Source organism: Stegostoma tigrinum, chromosome 16, assembly GCF_030684315.1.
Source record: "Stegostoma tigrinum isolate sSteTig4 chromosome 16, sSteTig4.hap1, whole genome shotgun sequence".
Classification (NCBI taxonomy): domain Eukaryota; kingdom Metazoa; phylum Chordata; class Chondrichthyes; order Orectolobiformes; family Stegostomatidae; genus Stegostoma; species Stegostoma tigrinum.
This window is the reverse complement of record NC_081369.1, coordinates 15,026,107-15,049,255: the sequence shown is the minus strand read 5'-3', so window position 1 is coordinate 15,049,255 and position 23,149 is coordinate 15,026,107. Positions and strand designations below refer to the sequence as shown.

The following is a 23,149-nucleotide window of genomic DNA, read 5'->3' as shown; positions in this document are numbered from 1 at the left end:
GAAGTTTCAATTACAAGGGGGCACAGGTTCAAATTGAAAGGGAGAAAGTTAAAGGGAGATGTGAGAGGGAGGTTTTTCACGCAGACAGTGATCGGAGTCTGGAATGCACTGCCAGAAAAGATGATGGAAGCAGGAACGTTGGCTACATTTAAGAGGCATCTGGAATAGGGAGGGAATAGAGGGATATGGTCTGAATAAGGGAAAAGGTTTGTTTTTTAGTTTAGTTAGGGCTGATGGTCGGCGCAGGCTTGGAGGGTTGAAGGGCCTGTTCCTGTGCTGTACTTCTCTTTGGTTTTGTTCTAATTATTAGGAATGCTGAGCTGGGACATCACAGAAAAACACCAATATCCAGTTTTCTGTGAATACTGACTTTTCCAATATAAAGCGAATGACATCCACGTTTTTTTGGAAATTTCTATCTGACGGGGGGAAAAAATCTTCCAATTCAATATGAAGAAAAATCCTGCTGTAAATGCAAAAATAAAACAATGGAGGGGCATACAACAAAACATATATTTAGAATCATGTGTCTGCTGGGCAAGAACAGACCATGAGTGAGGTATGTGAACAGCTGGGGTGAAGTTTGTGAGTTGCTTCGGGGAGATTTCTTGCTGACGGCTGTTTGTGTGAGCTCCCCGGAACTCTCGTGCTGGGAACATTCCGGCCGGAACATTGAGCAGGTGGCACCGGTGCCCAAGATGGCGGCAACTACACGGAAGATGGTGTGAGAATCCTAGGCCCCGCGATGTTTCTGGTGAATTACAGTAGTAGCAGCAGCGAGGAAGAGGAGGAGGAGGAGCAGGAGCAGAAGAAGCGGGGTCTGGGCGAAGCGGGTTCCCGGGGCCCAGCAGAGCAAGGAGCTGTCGGCGGGGCTGAGTGAGTATCTCAGGTCGGAAGTAGCGGAAGAAGGGTCGGTGTGCATCGCCAGGAGGTTCCCCCGACTCAAGTATTACCCAAAATAAATATAACAAACAGAATTAATGTAACAGCACAGAGACAGGCCATTCAGCCCAAACAGACTTTGCTAGAATAAATATTCTCACATGCTCCTTCATAACGTTCTGTCAGTACGACTTACAACATCTAAGATTGGCTGGTAAAGCTGTAACTTTAAAAAAGGGGGATGGTTCAGTTAGATACAGATGGAACGTCTGGGGTAAAACTCAAGGCAATTAAAGCAGGAGCACCCTGGATGGTGAAAGAGATACAAAGAATGGCAAAACCAACAAAAGAGGAAGGACTGATGATAGATGTAAGCTGAATAATATGAGTGAAAAGATCAGACTAAATATAGAACCTTCGGAAGTGAAATGAAAATGGGAATCAATATAACAAAGAGTATGAAAAAAGATTAGCAGATACATAGAAGGAAATCCATATGCACTTAAATAGTAAAAGGGCGAGAGAGGGACACTTCATAGTCAAAATACTATATGACTGCTTAAGCATCAAAGAATGGCTGTTAAAGTGTAGCAGCAAATCACAAAGTGACTGAGGCTTGGATGGGCTGAAATTTAATGAAGAGGATGTTTTCAAAAGAATGGCTGTACTTGACATTAGTAAGCCATTAGGACCATAGGGATGCTGAAGGAAGCAGGCTGGAAAATATGGTGATATAGTTTTCCTTGAAACGAGATGTGCCAGAACATCGAATATTTGCAAATGCCGCACCCTTGTTCAAACCAGACTAGTCAGTTTAACCTCAGTGCTGGGTAGTAAATGTCCAAGACCAAGTTAACAGTCACTGGAACAAATAAAGCTAACTAGAGAAAAGCTGTCCTGGATTTGTTGGAGGCAGATTTTGTTGAACTAGTTTGATTGAACTTATTGATGAGGTGCCAGAGAGGATTAATGCAACTAATATACTTTTATAATGCACTTCCAAATGACATTCGATTATGTGCAACTCAATATGCTTAGCACCAAAGCTAAGACAATCAGCCTTTCATCATTATATATTTAAGCAAACAATTTTATTGTCATCCTTTTAAATGACCTTTATACCTCATTGGCACTTGTATACCCTGTTTATAATTCAGAACACTGAGAAAATGTGACTTAATTAAGGTTTGAAGAAAGTTCAACATAATTCAGATACTTAGTGATATGTTTATTTGCGATCATGGATCCCTTTGTTCCACTACCTTGCTTAGATACTTATATTTTAAGTAACGTAGAATTTTTATCCTTTGTGTGTGTGGAGTTCTTTAATATTCCCATATTTAAATAATAACAAATATGCCTGATCATTATATTTTGGCACACCACATCAGTTTGCATCTCATTCTGTTTTTAAAAAATGCAGCTGTAAATTTCTGTATTTCTTCCTACAAACTGGAAATGGAGAGCACAATGAAGGATAAGAAAGAGGAAAAAAATCACTTGTAAGAATGGGAGAGAAACAAAGATATGTAATTTAGAAACAAAGAGCAAGTAGCGTGAAAGCAAGCAATACATTTTTATTTGAACCCTCTGTCTGGATTTTGCTTAGCACAGTGATGTACTGATTCCAGTTGTTATATGCTGACTCTGAGTGTTGATGTTTTGTTTTTATTGGTGTTGCACAGAGTGAAATCCCAACGCTTGCCAGTCCCAGAGAGTGTAATGGGTATGTTTAGGGAATTTGAAGAGGAGCCGGATGATAGTGCCAAACATGATGGTCGCATACGCAGCTTTCCACACCAGCGAGGCAACTGGGCAACACTTGTATACTTGGAATGTAAGTCACTGATTTTTAAAGTTTAGCAAATTTCAACATGGAAATTGGAAAACTGCTGATGGAATTTCTAGTGATGTCAGTACAAAGTCTGAAAGGAAAGAAGGAACTCTGGGTTACATACTGTATTCTTACATGTTCCAAGGTGCTTCACAGCAAACAAATTGTCAAAGCGATTATGAAAGCAAAACCCACAGTTACTTTGAAAAGAGAACAAGCCCCCAAAAAGCAATGAAGTGATTCACTTGTGTCTTATATCCTTTTGCTGTTATTCATTGCAAAGAAATACTAGCTGTGCCAAATGTAGAATAAATGTCGCTACATCTTTGTTAATGTTGGTGGACTGTGGATCTCGGTACATTGGATTTATTGTGTAAATGATCCTCTAGTGGTTTGTTTTCACTTGTAAGATAAATATGCGACATAATGAGAGTTCATCATTAGGCAAGTGATACTGATGCGCTCAGTTTTATGTAAGTATTTTCACAATACTGGCAAACAACAAGATAAAGAACGTCAAAATTCAAATTTGTTAAGACAAACGAGCAAGCATTTTATTTAATGCTTTAATAGTCTGTTAATAACAGGGTACAGCAAAAGGATATTTTTCATTGGCAAGTTTACACAACATGATTGTAACACCCACCCCTTGTATAACGTTTCTCACTGAAATGTTTAATGATCAGAACACCATGTAAAAACATGACTGGAACTAAACTTTAAACATAGCCCATTGTAATTGTATTGATGACCACAATAGATGACCATACCTTCTATTTCAAAAGGGAAATAAACAGGGACAGTTAATAATCCACTTTCACTTCCAGTTGATAAGTTGTTTAGTGCTCTGGCAACCATTTCCATAGTTTTCCTCATCTTGTATCTTGGCAGTCTTTAGTGACACATTCACATCTTTTTATCAGGGTTATTGGCTACACTCTGATCATTTTGTTTTCCAATTAGACTGTTTGTAGATTAGCTTAATTTCATCATTAAATACCATGTATTATTGTCTATCTTTATTGAAAACTCCCATTAGAGAGAGACAACTGGTGGTGAGTTTAACATGAGGGTCACCGTGACTCAGCTGATGGAAGGTTGAGAAAGCAGAACCTTCGTGGTGACCTCAAATGATATGGGAATTGAACCTGTGCTATTATCATCACTCTGCATTGCAACCCAGCTGAGTGTTGGATTGAATCAGCCTAAAAATAATATTGCTTCAGTGTGCACTTTGTTATCTCAGTTATACATACAACTCAGGTGAGTGTGTTCTCTCAGACTCAGGCTGATATTTAGTCGACTGATGCACTAAATTTCAAACTTGAATGGAACTCAGACTCTTTATAAAATGCAGACGGGGGCTTTGATCCATTCATTCGATTAAAATTGAGAAGCTTGTGTCACGGCTAAACGAATTCTTGACTTTATTGACGGGCAGTTCGGTTGGTAGATCTGAGAGCCGATTTTCAGTTGGTGGCGAGAGTCATGATATGGAAGACGACAAATGAAAGTAAAACAAAGCATAAAAATACCGTTTTCAGATAGCTCAGATTGTAGAAATTTTCATTTTGTTTTAAGCATAAGTTAAACATTTGGGGTGAAAGTCTAAACTATCATATATAATTTGAAAGAAAAATGCTGATTGTAAATTCACCAAAAATGACCTAATTCTGTCCTGTATAAGATAATAAAATGTGAGGCTGGATGAACACAGCAGGCCCAGCAGCATCTCAGGAGCACAAAAGCTGACGTTTCGGGCCTAGACCCTTCATCAGAGAGGGGGATGGGGTGAGGGAACTGGAATAAATAGGGAGAGAGGGGGAGGCGGACCGAAGATGGAGAGTAAAGAAGATAGGTGGAGAGAGTATAGGTGGGGAGGTAGGGAGGGGATAGGTCAGTCCAGGGAAGACGGACAGGTCAAGGAGGTGGGATGGGGTTAGTAGGTAGGTGATGGAGGCGCGGCTTGGGGTGGGAGGAAGGGATGGGTGAGAGGAAGAACCGGTTAGGGAGGCAGAGACAGGTTGGACTGGTTTTGGGATGCAGTGGGTGGGGGGAAAGAGCTGGGCTGGTTGTGTGGTGCAGTGGGGGGAGGGGACGAACTGGGCTGGTTTTGGGATACAGTGGGGGAAGGGGAGATTTTGAAACTGGTGAAGTCCACATTGATATCATTAGGCTGCAGGGTTCCCAGGCGGAATATGAGTTGCTGTTCCTGCAACCAGTTCCTTCAACAGTTTCAAAATCTCCCCTTCCCCTACTGCATCCCTAAACCAGCCCAGTTCGTCCCCTCCCCCCACTGCACCATACAACCAGCCCAGCTCTTCCCCCCCCACCCCCCCCCACCCCACCCCCCCACCCAAAACCCAACCACCCCCCCACCCCCCCACCCCACCCCCCCACCCAAAACCCAGCCACCCCCCCACCCCCCCACCCAAAACCCAGCCACCCCCCCACCCACCCCCCCCACTGCATCCCAAAACCAGTCCAACCTGTCTCTGCCTCCCTAACCGGTTCTTCCTCTCACCCATCCCTTCCTCCCACCCCAAGCCGCACCCCCATCCACCTACTAACCTCATCCCACCTCCTTGACCTGTCCGTCTTCCCTGGACTGACCTATCCCCTCCCTACCTCCCCACCTATACTCTCTCCACCTGTCTTCTTTACTCTCCATCTTCGGTCCGCCTCCCCCTCTCTCCTTATTTATTCCAGTTCCCTCTCCCCATCCCCCTCTCTGATGAAGGGTCTAGGCCCGAAACGTCAGCTTTTGTGCTCCTGAGATGCTGCTGGGCCTGCTGTGTTCATCCAGCCTCACATTTTATTATCTTGGATTCTCCAGCATCTGCAGTTCCCATTATCTCTAATTCTGTCCTGTACCTGAGTTTATAATATTTCAGCATGCCTAGGAATGTTGTGAATGTGGTTTGATGTTAGACTTTCTGTGTGGGCGACAGTTAAGGAGAGAAATTGTCCATGTTGTACATTATTGGGGAGGCTTCACTGACTGTTCAGAGGGCCAGGACTAGCTTTTTGGCTCATTTTAGCAGGACATTTTCTTTACCATTTTGTCAAGTTGATGCTGTATTTGATTTTAGCCACTGGTAGGAGCTGTAACAAACATGTTAAAATAACTAGTGGCTGAATCTTTAACGCTAAAGGGGAAAGAAATGATCTTTCTGCAAACGAAGTCTCTTTTCCACAATGTTCATCACTGCTAAGACCCTTAAAGAATGTGCCCTCTCTTGGCACCTTGCTTGTTCTCAGTTAGAGAAAACTCGGACCTTTTATTCACTGGTTGGATCTGGGCATTGCTGGCTGGATTAGCGTTATTGGCCTTTCTTAGTTGCGCACGAGAACGTGTTGGTGAGTTGCCTTCTTGAACCGCTGCAGCCCATGTGTTGTAGGGAGAGCCACGATGCCTCCTTTGGAAACTGGGCTGAATTTTCCCAGTCCCCGAGAAACATTGGCTATGGTAACAGAGTGGGAAAACACAGTGAGAGTGAAATGTGAGGTTTTCAGTGTTGAGAAAAAGAAGTCTGTTTTCTGTTTAAATGACTAGATGAGAATCTCATTGAGTGGCAAGGAGCATTTTGTATGATTTAACAACTCATTATTGCCTAATCTTGCTTCATTTATATGTAGATTGCTATTTCCCAGGTACCAGAAGCAAACTAGATGGGACCAAGTCCCAGTCTTGAAAATAACCTAATGATTACAGCTTGCTTTTGACTTCCCCTGGCATCCGTTTTGACCTGCTTTCCCCACTGTCTTAGAGCCCACTCCATGGGCAGGGACTGCCTATACTTTTCATTCGTGGAAGCACCAGCCTTACCCCATCATGACACATCTTCAACTCACTTATCATCCAGTTCACCACTTGGTACTGCATAATGAACCTTCTTATAGCATGTGTGTGAGCTTGGTTGGATCATGGACACCACACCACGCCAATCCAGGTATATACTTAAGACCAAACTGGCAATGTTGGAAATAGTGTGCAGCTAGGGTTTAAGTGTAAGATTGCACAAAAAGCAGGGCCATGAAGGCAGTGTGCAGACTTGAATGAAGTGAGCAGGGTAAAATTGAATGAGAAATGTCTCTACGGCTCACAGAAGGAATCCTCCATGAAACCACCAAATATGAAAATTTCGTCGAATGTTTAGAAAATTCACCCCTCAGTTTGAAGACAACTCCATGGTAATCCATGTTATAGTTTGTGTCACAATTGCCTCGAGACAAGAAGAAATTTATTTGAAGGCCTTCATTGATAGCAATCGAGGAGGTTTAAATAAGTTGAAGAAATCTTTGGCGGGCAATGATTTTTCGGTCAAAAACACAACAGCTAGACTTTCCCTGCCCTGCATAAAGTGGATGAAATATTGTACACTTCAGCACATCCTAATCAGCAATGTGCTGAACATGTTTTCAATCTACTCAGATAATTCCTGAACAATAGGAATGTGTCCTTACTTTGCTTGGAGGTTAACCTGGCAACATAGGGCAGATAGCAATTATTTTAATATTAATATGCATTTATGCTTTAGTTACTCTTTGCTTTAACAACAGGACCAATTGAATAATTTTGATTTTGCTGTTTCAAAATACCTTGTAATTAAATGAATGTGTGATAACCTATTGCATAACCTGTGCAACTGAGCAATTGGTGCTTTCATATTTTCTAAAGGAAACAAGACTCTGTTTTTAAATTTCAGATTACCCTGTAGAGGAGTTTTTCGAACTTATTGATTTGCTGCTGACTCATCTGCAGACTGTCAGGCTACCGATGGTTCGCCTGTCAGAGTTTCATATCAGTCTGTCACAGACTGTTGTGCTGCGTTATCATTGGATAAACATCTTTGTGGAATCTTTAAAGGAAAAGCTGAGTTTCTTTGACAGGTGGGTTTGAGTCTACTGTACTGTTGGTGCATAAACGTAACTGTCTGTGGCAATGAATAAAATATGTTTTCAATCATCATGACTGATCAGAAATAATAACATGTTTAAAGTAATGTTTGTGTTATTTTTCATCCCATTTTGTTATCTGGGATGATTTGTATAGTCTAGCAGTTAGGATTTGTTTTTCCTATCACTGCAGTCCAGTTTCAGTTTATGGATAGGGAATTAATTTACAAAATTGAATGGAACTTGGAAACATGTTGTGCTTTTTGAGCCTGTGCAAAGTCACAGAAGAAGCAGTCACCTTGTTAGTGCCTAGCTGGAGTTCAGTAAAGTCACGTTCCAGTTTTAGTCAGCAAGCACCCACTGACAAAGTGAATCATTACATGGATACACCACGCTGCAGCCTGCTTGGACGTGGCCGCCCTACTGATATTGGCTACAGAGAGGCATCTGGAAATGGTTTAAAAGGGTTCACCATGAAGATCAAAGCTGAGTAGGCAAGCGGTGGGGTCTACAGTGTGGAAGTGGTTTCTGCTGGATGTTTCTTCTGCCGTAGGTCCTCAGCTATTACTCCTCAGTGTGGTAGAATGAGCAAAAAAAGTATTGCTGGTGGGTTGACGAGGTCCTTGAATAAAAATAGACCATCTCCAATAGTTTGCCTGTTGCAGTTACCCTCCTGGGTTTTGGTGGCAGGAGCAGTAATCATGCCCAGAACAGGAGCAAACCCCCGACCAGGGACAAAGAATCAGGAGGCAGGCAAAGTTTAGGTGGGTGGCAGTTTTATTCAAGCAATCACTGGATCTCACAGGGAGAGGGCCAGTGACTGCCCCCGAATCTGGCCTTGACGTGAGAACTCAATTACCCCCGTAATCTTTGGCTCAGATTGGAAGAGAGGTCAATAATGCTCTGATTTTCCCAATGGGATACAGTATTTTAGTACACTTTGTTATAGGAATCGCATAGAACGTGGTCACTGTGCCTTTCCTCTTACGCTATACATCCAATCTTGTGTAACACCTAATCAATGATGGGGACTTCTGTGGATAGCCTTAGGTTCCGTGTCATCTCATGATGTTTCATAGACATTGCAATCACCAGGCCTTGGGATCTTTCAACGCACCCTATCAACTCGCATTCCAAAGTTACTGGCTATACTCCTTTAGACATATCCCATATTTGCTTATCTCTAAGCTCTGCTTGTATTCTATTATTCATTGTATTTATTGCTATCCCTATCAAGTTATGTTATTTGTAGAGTCATACACATGGAAACAAACCCTTCGGTCCAACCAGGCCATGCCAAACATAATCCAAACTAAACTTGTTTCACCCACCTACTCCTGGCCCACATTCCTCCAAACCTTTCCTATTCATGTATCCAACCAAATGTCTTTTAAACATTGTAATTGTACCAGCATTCACCACATCCTCAGGAAGTTCATTCCACACGCGAACCACCATCTGTGTAAAAAAAAAAAAATTGTCTCAAGTGTTTTTTTAAATCTCTCCCACTCACCTTAAAAATGTGCCTCCTAGTCTTGAAATCTCCCATCCTAGGGAAAAGATCTTATTTCCTACGGTCCAAATGACAAAAGATACAGAAGGAAGTTGGTTCTTACCAACTGATATAAGATTCATAATTTTAGTTCTACTATATAGTTAGTAAAGTTTTATATCTACTCCTACTGTTAGCATTCTTTAGCCAATGAGTTGTGAGCAATTTCTTTCTTAGAGTGTGTACTAGGCTTTCCTTTAATGGTAAGTGGTGGGGAGGGGTGCTGCTTTACTTTCACAGACTAGTTAGTGTTCATATTTTTATTTGAATCGTTTTCCCCAATGCTTTCAGTGATTTCTGTATTTTTGTAATATGTGTATTTAAAGCAATGTTGAAATCTATCTCTGTGATTATCTGAAGAATCTTTAACTAGAACCTAGTCTTAAAATTGTAAATAGTTCAAGAAAAATAGCTAATTATTGTGAAATGTTCTTATCTGTTGGTTTGCACCATGACACATTCCGGTCACTTAATCTTTGTGGGATGAGATTTATTGTCTCTCAGAAACAAATACAGAAGTTGCTGGAAAAGCTCAAAAGGTCTGCCAGCATCTGTGAAGAGAAGTCAGAGTTAACGTTTTAAGTTTGGTGCCCCTTCCTCGGAACTGTACTTTTCTCATTGATAAGGCTGAAACTCGATCACTTTCATAGCTGAAAGAGTTTGTTTGGTCTCCTATATTTATACGAGCCATAGTCCCCCTTTTAATCATCTGCGTCTGTTATTGTGGGATTATACATTTTTCTTCAATGTTTGTTACAAATTTTCAAGCTTTCTGTTACTTGGACATTTCTGATCACACTGCTTCTAACAGAACTTTTTCAGCTGCTGTTTGTACAGAACTCCTTTTTACCTTGGAATAACCCCTGCTTAAAGTTACCATTGTGTTACTTATGATCTCCCTTAAATGCTGGATCAGGCTTTTAATTCTGTTTAACTACTTGTCAGCCATTTTGAACAGGGCTAGAGGGACTTTCAGTCATTTTGTGTCTGTCGGTTATGGGCATTCCACTTAGTGCTTGGAATATCTGTGACAGTGTGCAATGTTGAGTTGTACATCACACGTTTAATTTGGGTAAATTAGTACAATGCTGGGGTGGCGTATTCTGCAGTTCAGTATTTGATAGTAAAAGAAGAGGTCCTTAGGGTTTTGGCCTGTGATGCCTATACAGTGCCAGCCTGTTTACTGAGGAGATTGTTGCAGGTTTCACTTTTTCTGAGTATTAATGAGGTGCTATCCATTCACGAGTGTGCTAGCAAGTGTGATAGCCAGCTTGCCACAGTGCAGGTCATTCTTCAGTCTCTGGTCAACAATACACAGTAACAGAGTTCAGGAGGAATAACAAAATTGTGAAATGGGATGACCACAGAAATTTTACACAGAAGTGTGAAATAATTCATTTTGATGAAAAGAATGAGGAGAGCCTAAAGGTGCAGAAGCAGATCCACTGTTGGTTTATGTGCACAAATCTGGACAGAGTCGATAGAAACTGTTCCTGCTTTTAAAAGAAAAATGAATGAGAAAGCATACATTTAAAGTGATGTGAGAAAAGACCTCTTCATGCAGTGAGTAGTTAAGGCATGGAATGCACTGCCTGGAAACGAGGAGTAGGTATTTTCAATTAAGGCAATTGAGAGATTGGATGATTATTTGGATAGAAATAGTGTGCCGGGATTTGGGGAAAAGGCTGGAGTTTGGTAACAGAATTGATGCAAGCACAATGGGCCCAAATGGCTTCCTCCTGCACTGTAACAATTCTGCAGCTCAATGATCTATTGAAGATGACTGGACAAGTTGAGCAAGCTTAAAAAATATGAGATCCCTAGCTTTATAAATAGAGGCATGGCATACAAAAGTAAAAAATTTTCCTGTGTGAAGTTAAAGAATGGGATCCCTACTGAAAGAAGAGCTGAAGCAGATAGATAAATGTATTCAAAGGAAAGCTAGGTAAGTGCAATGGAGAATGCAATACGAGGATATGTTGATAGAGTTAGGTAAGGGTTTTGGAAGGTGGCTCTCATAGAGTCCGAACATTGGCATGGACTTATTGAGCCATATAGCCAGGTTGCCTATTGTAAATATTATGCAGGTTATGTTCAGTCTTTAATAAGTACTGGTTGGGCTCCAGTGGTGTATTGTGTGTATTTCTGGGCACTACAATTGGAGCAAGTGCAGAAGATATTTACAGGAATGATAACAGATATCGCAGATTTCACTTACATGGAGAAAGTAGAAGAATTAGCTGGGGCAAGATTAAGAGGAGATTTGACCAACATGTTTAAAATAATTAAGGTTGTTGAAGCTTAAATAAGGAGCAGCTGCTTCCAGTTGCAGAAAGATTGGGAACCAATTGGCACTGTGCGCTCTGGTGGCACAGTGGCAGTGCACTTAACCCTGAGCCAGGAGGCCCAGATTCAAGCCCCACCTCTTCCAAATGTATATAATAACATCCCTGAACAGGTTGATTACCAGTGTTAAGGTAGTTGGCAAAAATGCCAGTGGTGATATGAGAAAAATAAAGTTTATACCATGTCACATGATCTGGCTGAGAGAGTGGTGGAAACAGATTCAATAATAAAAGAAAACTGACTAACTGCTAAAAGGGGTGAACTGCCAAGCTGTCGAGCAAGGTCAAGGAAAATTAATTAATGGATAGCTCTGTCAAAGGGTTGGTAGGGAAATGATGGGTTGAATGCAGCCTCCAGTGCTGAATAGTTCTGTGATGTTTTTGTGTTTACCCTTGCTTCATCGTTTCCTTTGTAGCTGCAGTATAGCTGATCTCTGTGTGGCTACAGCAAAGAATCGGTTGGACAAAAGTGTCCAAATTGATAACCACTGCAAGAACCTGCACTCTTGAAGACCTCAAGTCGCAAAGCACCTCGTGTGCTATTAAGTACTTTTATTGTGTGGCTATTGTTGTAATTTAGCTTATTATTAATGCTCAGATTTTTTTTATTATGCTGCAGGTTCTATTGTGTTTCAGATAAAGTGAAGATCTACATTAATGAAGAAAAGACCAGGTACAGTGTCCCTTAACAGCACTACTTCAGACTGTACGATGCACAAACCATGTTCCCAGCTGTCCTTGTAAAATTGGGAGATAAGAATTGAACACAGTATTTCAAAAGGTGGCCTAATCAATGTTCTGTACAGCCACAACATGACCTCCCAACTCCTATACTCAGTGCACTGACCAATAAAGGAAAGCATACCAAACGCCGCCTTCACTCTCCTATCTACCTGCAACCGCTTTCAAGGAACCATGAACCTGCAATCCAAGGTCTCTTTGTTCAGCAACAATTTTTGAGATATGTTTAGAAAAAACTAAATTCCCTGCTAGTGATTACACTAGATACTTTGGGTTCTTTTATTCTGAAGAGATAACCTTCTGATAAAATATTCCATATAAAAGTTATAGATTTCTAGCACCGAGAATTGTCTGGTAGCCCTTTAACTTAATTTACGGAATACTTGAGACTAGCTGTTTTCCTCTGAAAAACACTTTCAAAACAGTTGTTTTCTACTTACAATGCACCCTTAATAAATACTAGCATAACATCATGAAGAACTGACTGTGACCTGTTATGAGGTATAAGGTCTTTTGTGTGATTGTAATTTATGTGCAGAAAACCTAATATGTCCCATATTTGTTTATCACCTTATTTTTCAGAGACAGATAATTATTTTTTCTGATTGTTCTCAGTTTGAAAATATTTTTAAAGTGTAAATTGGTGAAAATCATTTTAATACTAAATAGTTTGCATTAAACCATTAATTTGCAAATCCGAGCAAGACTTGTACGCTTAATGGTAAGGTTCTGGGGAATGTTGCTGAACAAAGAGACCTTGGATTGCAGGTTCATGGTTCCTTGAAAGTGGTTGCAGGTAGTTAGGAAAGTGAAGAAGGCGTTTGGTATGCTTTCCTTTATTGGTCAGTGCACTGAGTATAGGAGTTGGGAGGTCATGTTGTGGCTGTACAGAACATTGATTAGGTCACCTTTTGAAATACTGTGTTCAATTCTTATCTCCCTGCTGTAGAAAGAATGTTGTGAAACTTGAAAGGTTCAGAAAAAATTTACAGGGTTGTTACCAGGGTTGAATGGTTTGGGCTATAGGGAGAGCCTGAAGCTATTTTCCCTGGAACATAGAAGGCTGAGGGGTGACCTAATGGTAGCTTATAAAGTTATGAGGGGCATGGATAGGGTGAATAGACAAGGTCCGTTTCCCCATGGTAGGGGAGTCCAAAAGTAGAAGGCATAGGTTTAAGGTGAGAGGAGAAAGATTTAAAAGGGACACAAGGGGCAACTTTTTCATGCAGTGGTTGTTGTGTATGTGGAATTCAGAGCCTTCAGAGGAAGTGGTGGAGGCTGGAACGATTACACCTTTTAAAAGGCATTGGATGGGTATATGAATAGGAAGGGTTTAGAGGGATATGGGCCAAGTACTAGAAAATGGGAGTAGATTTGTTTGGGATATCTGGTCGGCGTGGACAATTTGGACCGTAGAGTCTGTTTCCGTTCTGTACAGCTCTGTGCCTTAGCCCTTGATAGTGAAAATGGTAATATAGTTGCTTTGGAGCACTGTAATCTATAAAAAGTACTTGTTTGGGATGTTCTCAATAATTAGCCCTCTTGTTGACCACGCCTTTTTTTTTCAAGATTCCAAAGTGACATAGTCAGGTTTTGTGGTTAAGATGTTTAATTGAGTCAATGGTGAACTTTGTCTGTGAGCAATATGTGTACCTGAGTTAAGAATGACATTAGTCTGTGTCATTATTCAAAATTAATCAGACAGTTTATAAAATAAGCCAAGACTGCAGCCACTTATGATTGGAAGATGATCAGATTGTAATGATTCCAGCTAACTGTGATTTTAGTGAAGTAGGACTTTCTCTACTCTCATTTCCTCATATTCACAGTACAAGACTTGTTTATTGTTTAAATGATACACTAGATTATGAGAGATGTGTTCAACTTAAAATTGCAGTTCTGAAGAATCAAGTTAGATTTGAGATGGAGACTGTGTTTTTCTCCACAGATGCTGCTAGACCTGCTGAGTGTTTCCAATAATTTCTGTTTTTATTTCAATTTAAACTAGGTTAGTCTGTGAGACTGTGAAGCCTACTGAAAGGATCTGGGCTTATGATCTCTCAGATAATGGAAACCTATCACACAATATATAGAAAGGGTCAGTAATGAAAAAGTTTTCATCTTGGTCCTACAAAAGATTCCACCGATACTGTTTGTTTTGTGAAGTCACCGAGATCTTTCCGTTCCTATACAGGACTTTCCTTGGCCTAGAGGTTTCGGGTGGCAACAACTACTTACAAGAAGTCGTCAGTGAGGTGGATAAATGCATGAAGGAGTTTGATCTGAAAACTTACCATAAGGTTTGATCACTTTATAATCCATGCTGCATGTCAGAGTGCATCACCTATGATCTCTTACACTGTACACTAATTGCTTCAAAATATTTCTGGCATTTTGGAGGCACGTTTCATAATTTTTATTTGCTTAAAAGAGTTAATTTTGAATTTGTACAGTATATAGTATTGTAATATCTAAAATACTTAGCTCTTTTCCAAGTTTAACCAGTGGACTGAATAGCCTCCTTCTATGCCATAATGACAATTTGATTCTGCAGTTTTACTCAATAAAATAGTGCTTTACATAAGATAAGTAAAGTGCGTCATCACATGCTGAGTCTTTGCTGTGAATCAAATGCCAGTATAAACTTGAGTTTCGATGTGCAGCTCTTAGTTCCATAATATCAAGGGGGCTACATGATGCAGTAGGTTAACACTGTCCCTGATGCCTGGAATCTAAATTCACAAGATTCGGTGATGATTACCGATATGAGATGTCATGCAGCCTAACCTCTTGCGTGCATAATGAAAGATCCTTTGATTTCCACGTTGTAGCACCCAATTGTGTCTTAAATCATTCCAAGGTTTTTGTCTCCATTTTCGTATATGGCAGAAAGCCACAAGAATATGCATTTAACCAGTATCTATTACATAAGAAAGTGTCCTGAGCTACTCTCAGAAATGTAATCAGCCCACATAAATGACAGAGCTAAAACACTGCTGTATTAGTGGTGATAAAAGGCTTGATCAAAGAGTTCAATTTAAAAGAGAATTTTAATGGAGGAGAGAATGTATTCTTTGATTTCACTCAATAAGATCACCCCTCACCTTTTCAGGCTGAACAGCCTGTTTCTCTGTGATTTTGTTTTTGCGTACAACTAAGACTTTTTCCATGGCATAGGCCTTGTGGTTCTTTTCTACATCATCTTGCAGCTTTTGATGTTTCCTCTGTGTCTTGGCGGCCAGAACTGGACATGATGCCAGAGTGGTCAGGTTACCAGGACGTGCACGTTTAGATCACAACTTTTGTTTTAACTGTGTAGTTGATTTTGTTGACCTTGAAATCCTGACTGGTGGGATGAATGTACTATTTCCTTGTTGTAGTAACTATCCCTTTGTAGATTAGCTAGGGTAGGTTCAGTTATTTGGCACAGATTGACAATTCCTGAGAAATGTGGAAGGAGATTCACACTGGTACAGTAGGTAACATCTCTCCTTTGCTGGACTTCAGGCGCATTTAGACAGTGTGAAAAACTTTATTCTCTATCTGACGTTACAAGCACCTGACATAGTCATAGAGGTTTACAGGACGGAAACAGCCCTTGGGCTCAGCCTATCCACCTGCCCAGTTTTCACCATTAAATTTGTTCCATTGCCTGCATTTGGTCTATATCCTTCCATTTCTGCCCCATACATGTACCTGTCCAAATATTTCTTAAATGATGAACTTGTACTCACTCCAATCACTTCCTCTGGCAGCCCGTTCCAGAAACTCACCACCCTCTGTGTGGAAAAAACATTGCCCAACTGGACCCTTTTATATCTCTCCCCTCTCACCTTAAACCTATGCCCTGTAGTTTTAGACTCCCCTACCCTGAGGAAAAGCTGTTGGCTATATACCTTATCTGTGCCTTTGACAATTTTTTAGACCTAGAAGAACATCCCTCAGTCTCTTACATTCCAGGGAAGAATGTTGCAGCCTCTCCTTATAACACAAGCGTTGTAGTCCAGGTAGCATCCTAGTATTTTTTTTCTGCACTGTTTCTAATTTAATAACATCCTTTCTATATCTGTGTTGCCTGATGCTCATAGTGGTAAATGGTTATTTCACAATGCTGATACCGTCATTATTAAATGCACAAAATGTACACTAAGGATGCAAAATGAAAAATTAAGCTAGTTGATAGTGCATTGTGTGACAGCTTTTTCTTTAAGTCCTTTTATTGTGGAATATTGTGCCTTTTCTTCAGGTTTGCGAATGCAGCAACCCCACCTGAATTATTCTGAGCTTCAAATTCTCATCATGTGATAATTACTAAATCTGGAAGGGTGATGGTAGTTACAAATAGTTTAGGTGGCTTTCCCTGCTTCAGTAAAGAGCACAGCAGATCACATATGGAAAAATCTAACAGAACAGGCTTGAAGACCCAAAAATTATCTCCAGAACACATTAGTGCAAAATGCACATATCTCAAAAACATCACATTTGGCCTTTGTAAACTGTAAAGGAAAGTCTGTTTTTAAAACTTCCATGTGGTATTGATGCGGACTCATTCATCTGCAAAATAAATCTCTCTTGAATTTTGACAGAAACCTTCCTTTCACATTAGTGTGGCTTGGTGCTTGGGGGATGTCACTGCTGAACTTGAGAAGCACAATCAGGAGCTGCAGGTAGGTACTCGGGTACTAGAATGTGAAACTACATCACATGTCAAAATTAAAACTTAGTGAGAATCAGTAGGTGATTTTAAGTCACCACTGGAATACAGTCCAAAGGTTCAGATTACCACAAGAAAACTAATGTTTTGTTTTCATTGAATTCATAATTTGAATACTTATTTTTAAAGCTGTTGTTTCCATCTGGATGATGATTCAATCTTGCCAAATAATGAAACTACATTGTAGTGTACATCAGACACACTTTCTGCTTTTGTGCCTGGGTATATTGTGTTGGCAGTATATTCAGAAAAATCAGGTAGGGAGTGAGAACTTGTTTCTGATCTGTCCATTTAAATTAACAACCAGGAGATCAGCTGGCCTAAGCTAGGATCACAACATCCAAACCCACATGATTCCTCTATACTTGCTGGGTCCAGCATTTTGGTGCCCTTGGGAATAGGATTATGCAAATCGTAACAAAAAAATAGTAACAAACGATATCCAGAGGGATATCTGGCATAACCATGATGTGGGTGTGTGATTGATTCAGATTGTAACTGTCTCTATCTCTTAATCTGTGTCTTTTTAATGTAATTCATGAAATCATTCTAAATTTGCACCACCGGAACATAGGATGTGCTGTGGTTCTTGTGAAATTTTGAGGAAATACCTTTGCTATTTGTTGATCAGCAATAAATAACAAATTGACATAGTTTGTGTCATTATCTGACCTTCATGGATTGGATTTGCACTAACTGAATGGTTGTAAATGTGTACAAAGGGATCCCCGTGGAACTGGTGAGTTTCTGATATTTCACAGTTACATTGTTAATATTTGTGTACAATATGATCTTATTCATGAATGTGCTGGGTATGTTTATTTTGTAATTTTGCTGAAGGAAAATCTTCACATTTGTGAAAACAAATAGCCCTACATCATTCTGTGTTACATCAGAATATAAGAAATAGAAGCAGAGGTACGTCATGTGGCCCCTAAAATCTGCTTTATCACTCTATGATATCGTGATTGGTCTTTCATCTTGGTTTCACTTTCCTGCTTAGTCCCCTGGAGTCCAAATCACTTATCTATCTCAGCATTGAATATACTCAACAGCTGTGGAACATTCCAGCTTGCAGTGATGCTTGGATGCAAATTCTACATTGTTCATTTTTTACATTATTGATATTGGTCAAAATTATGTTATATTTTGGAAATGTTTTCACTATGAAACTTGGTGGAAAACATGTCAGTGCTTAATTTAGAATTGTTCCCTAACCAGTAATGTTTCTAATGTTAAATTGTGGAGGGGGGGGGGCAAGTAGCAAGGGCCGTGTGGTATTATTGCTGGATTGTTAATCTAGAAACGCAGCTGATGTTCTGGGGACCAGGGTTCAAATCCCACCATGGCAGGTGGCGGAATTTGAATGTCATGAAGGATCTGGAGTTAAGACTCTAGTGATGACCATGAAACCGTTGTCCGTTGTCAGAAAAACCCATCTGATTTACTAATGGCCCAGGGAAGGAAATCAGTCATCCTTACCTGGTCTGGCCTACATGTGATTCCAAACGCACAACAATGTGGTTGACTCTTAACTGCCCTCTGGGCAATAAATGCTAGCCTGGCCAGTGGCACCCACATCTCATGAATGAATTTTTAAAACATTGAGAGAGCCTCAGTAATGTATTGCCCTGTCATAGTGCTTATTCCTCCCAAGTGTTGACATTGACAAGCTTGCATTGCATTGTGACAAATATTTTGTGGAAGAATAAATATTTCTTGTGAAATGAACTTCTAGTTTTATGCTGTTAGTAATTTAATTTGTAAATATTATTTTCACAGAGGATTCAAGACCCTTGCCAAACTGAAATTGTGCTTTCTTCATCTTTTCCGAAAAACTTCTTGAATTGCAGAAAATCCATAGAATTTTTTTTTTAAAACTGTGAATGTTGATAATTGACTTGGTTCTATTAAGTGAAAGAACGTGGCAAACCTCGAAGGAATTCACTGATTTCGGGGAGTATTTCAGCTTGAGCTGCCTCTGGCCATTAAATGCCAAGCTCAGTAGTCTGACAAACCTTTGTCAGCATTTCCAATTAAGATGAAATGCATGAATGATTAGCAGTAAAATAAAGCATGTTAAGTTAATTATTTTATAGCAGTTTTTTCAGGCAATTGGGTATCAATGGTGACACCTCATTTAATTGTCAGTTATTTTATATGATGCAAAGACGTGAGGTATTGCAACAACAGCTGAACAAAAACATTATACCTTTTCTTTCGAATGAGCTAGATCCAAAAAGCAAAAAATCTTGTTGTGTTGCTTTTCCTTTGTCACTGAAGTTTACCTTCCTTTAAAATCATCACCTCAAATTCCATTGGCAGTAGGTGCCTCTAGGTACTTTGCTCAAGTGGTCAATTCTCATAACTGAGCTTTGACAGTGTATGCTGGCAAAGGACTCAGCTGTTGCTGGGGGATGTCACATCTTGAGGTTTATCACCTAATATTTAGTTCACCACATGCACAACGAGCATTGATGGACAGTGTTCAGTAATAGCTGGTTTCCCCCTTCCTAGCCCAGAATGCTGAGGGCAACTGTAGCAGCCTTACTTGGACTAATCACAAACTTGAGACTGAGTCTGGGACCTGTGTGGTTCAGCAGCTTTCTCTGGAATGAAATCAGAAATTCTGGACTTAATCAGCAGGCCTGGCAGTATATGTGAAAAGTGAAACAGCTCATGCTTCAGTATTTAACGCATCTCATCACAATGTTCATCAGGTAGTGGGTCCAAGTTTCTTTCAGATGAAATATCTATTTTTTTTAAAAATCACATCTTATCTTTAATTGGTTGGATAATGTTTTGTTACAAGGCATGGTGATGATGCTGTTTTATTGCACAGCACAAATAATGCTACCGTTTTAGATTTGAAGGCTTGCCTGTATATCTGCCACTGTATATGTCACAAGTACAGAACAAGCATAGGGTATATTCCACATCAAATCTGCTTTTTATATAACCACTTCATCTATTTAACCTACTTAAAGAAATATATTCTGTTACTCAAAGATTATTGAGAATTTTTTCGATGGAATATTGTGGATAATTCTACAGTCTACACCTCAAACAATGTGTTAAAGGCTTTTATTAAAATCAGAGGAGATTTGCTGGAAATTAAGGATTTCAGCTTTTTAAAAAAATTGTTTCATGAGATTTGGGTGTCACTGGCTAGGGCTGCTTTTATTGCCAATCTCTAATTGCCCTGGAGAAGGTAGTTGTGAGTTGCTTTCTAGAACATCTGCATTCCTGGCAGAGACACCACAATGCTATCTGGAAGAGGACTCGAGTATTTTAAACCCACGGGCAATGAAGGAACAGCAATATGGTTCCAGCTCAGGATTGTGTGTGGCTTGGAGGGCAACTTGTAGGCGATGGTGTTGCCCCCCCCCCCCCCCCCCCCCCCTCCAAGCTGCTGCTGCTGCCTTTGTCCTTCTCAGTGGTACATATCACAAGTTTGGAAGGTGCTGAACGGAGGAACCTTGATGAATTACTGTAGTGCAGCTTGTACGTGGTATGCACTGTTGCCGCTGTGTGTCAGTGATGAAGGCAATGAATGTTTAAGATAGTGGTTAGCATACCAGTTAGGCTTGGCTGCTTTGTTCTGTATGGTGCCAAGCTTCTTGAGTGTTCAAGCTCAACTCATCCAGGCAAGTGGAGTGTATTCAATCACATTCCTAACTTGCACCCTGTGGATGGGCATTGTGGTGTCAAAAAGAAAGTTATTCAGTGCAGAATTCTTAGCTTGTGATCTGCTCTTGTAAGCGTATTTGTATGGCTGGTCCTGTTCAGTTCCTGGTCAGTGGTAATCCACAGGATTTTACAATTTTGAATTTAGCAATGGTAATGCCACTCAATGCAAAGGTGTTAAGTGATTGTTAGATTATCTCTTGCTGGAAATGGTCAATACCAGGTACTTGTGTGGTATGAATATTACTAGTATTTATCGAGAGAAGCCTAGATATTGTCCAGGTCTTTCCAAGCATTTACGTGACTGCTTGAATATCTGAAATGTTGCAAATCATGCTAAACATGATGCAATCATTGGTGGACAGCCTTACTTCTGATCTTATGAAAGAGAGAAAATCATTGATAAAGCAGTTAAATATGTTTGACCCTAGGATACCGTGCCAAGAACCCCCTTCAGTGGTGTCCTGGAGCTATATTTGACCTGCAACAATCACAACCGTTGTCCTTTGTGATAGCAGTGACTCCAACCAACAGAGCGTTTTATCACTGGCTTTCAACTCACTCCAGTTTTGATACGGTTTTTTAATGCCATGCTCTGTCAATGCTGCCTTAATGTCAAGGGCAGTCACTCTCTCCGCACCTCTAGAATAAGGTTTTTTTAATACGTGTTTGTACCAAGGCTGTAACGAGGTCAGAACTCAAACTGAGTAACAGTGAGCAGATTATTCCTTTGCAAGTGCCACCTTATTGCACTGTCATTTTGGAGAATAAGAAGGTAGATTGTTGGCTCAGTAATTGGATGGCCTGGATTTGTCATGCTTTTTGTGAACAGGACACGGCTGAACAAATTTCTGCATTGTTAGGTAGATGCCAGTGTTGTAACTATAGTGGAAGCCGTTGGCAAGGGATGGAGACTAGATCTGGACCACAGATTTTCAGCAGTATTGCCAGAATGTTGTCAGGACCCACAGCATTTTCTGTATTCACTACCTCCTGTCGTTGCTTGATATCATGCGGGTTGAATTAAAGTAGCTGCGGACTGGCATCTGTAATGTTGGGCACCTCAGGGGGAGGCTGAGAAAACTCATCCATCTGGCATTTCTGGTGAAGATTGTTCCAAATACTGCAGCCTGATTTTTTGTATTGAAATGCTGGGCTCAACCATAAATGAAGATGGGGATATTCATGAAGCTACCTGTTGGATAAATTGTTTATCGCTATTTACAATTGTACATGGCAGGATTGCAGAGCCTACATCTCATTTATTGGTTGTTGAGAGGTTGGAAATGTTAGGACTATTTTCCTTGAGACAGAGAAAGTCAAGATGTGACCTAATCGAGGTTTTCAAGATAACGGAAGTTTTGGGAAAGTAGATAGTAGAGAACTGTCCCCTTTGACTATTTCATCAATACTTACAGGTCACAGATTTCAAATAATTGACGGCAGATGTTTTCACTCCACGTGGTCAGGGTTTGGGTTTGAAAAGGTGTGAAAGTTGATTCCGTAAATAATTTGAAAATAGAACTGGAGAAGTGCATGAAGCTGTGGAGTTTACAGAGTCTGGACAAAAGGAGAAATGTGGAACTGAGTACAGCTGCACTGTCAAAGACTAGCTCAAATACTTCCTGTGCTGTTAGTTTCTATAATTACTAGAATCTGCACACACTGCTTGTGTCCAGAAAACATAAAATCTTTTGGAAATTTAATGGGGGCCAATACAATATTGTTATTGAATATATTCAAGGCTGAGTTTAGATAGATTAAAAATCTGAGAGTCAGGGGTTATGGGGGCAGACGGGAAAATGGAGTTGACACCACAATCATTTGATATCGAGTGTCAAAGAGGGTTGTTGGGTTGAATAGCCTACCCTTGCTCCTAATTCTTGTGTTCCTGAATAATTTTACAATTTTTTTTCTGTCAAAACATTCAGGGACTAAGCAAACAAATTTGAAGAATTAAATGTTTTATCAAAATTTAATGTTTAAGAAAATCTCTTAACATTTTATGGTAGTGTATTAGATCTGGCAACATTCTCTAAATCTGATGTTTTGCTGTTGTTTATAGGCTATAGTGGATAGATTTGAAAACAGTAGCAGAGTCCTCCAAATGTTTGCAGATCAAGTGCGATGTAAAATTGGAAACAAGATCTTCTCCTTTCCGATGCGATAGCAGCAGTTGCTCATTTTTAAGAACTCGACTGGAAGCAATAACTTGACCTAAGATCAACACCAAGAAACCTCCTCTTTCCCAGCTAGCTGCACCAGCTATGGAGATGCAGCATAACGTCTGCCTGTAGCAGATTGTGTGCGTTGGCTGATTCATATTTGTGTGAACAATTCATCTTTCAGAATAAAAACACTATTTTTTGAATGAAAGAGGAGATAAAGGAAGTAAATAGTAATTTTATTTTAAATCCTCAAACAAAGAGAGTGGCTTTTTACAAATGGATTTACAGCAGAACTGCCTCCAATTGAGTGGGGTTATTGTGCCTGTC

At 40.2% G+C, this 23,149-nt stretch overlaps 1 protein-coding gene across 2 annotated transcripts; it reads left to right on the top strand.

Annotated features, from left to right (window-relative positions):
* The first annotated feature begins 672 nt into the window (after positions 1–672).
* usb1 (U6 snRNA biogenesis 1) lies at positions 673–22,888 on the top strand. Of its 2 annotated transcripts, none has more exons than XM_048546221.2 (7): positions 673–876; positions 2,568–2,719; positions 7,426–7,609; positions 12,132–12,185; positions 14,448–14,553; positions 16,840–16,920; positions 22,720–22,888. In XM_048546221.2, exons 1-7 carry the CDS (start codon positions 746–748, stop codon positions 22,822–22,824), a joined length of 813 nt encoding a protein of 270 aa, XP_048402178.2. In that variant the 5' UTR covers positions 673–745; the 3' UTR covers positions 22,825–22,888. The 2 variants fall into 2 exon arrangements, with proteins under 2 accessions (XP_048402178.2, XP_048402179.1); XM_048546222.2 differs by lacking the exon at positions 673–876 and adding an exon at positions 1,152–1,252.
* Positions 22,889–23,149: the final 261 nt, after the last annotated feature.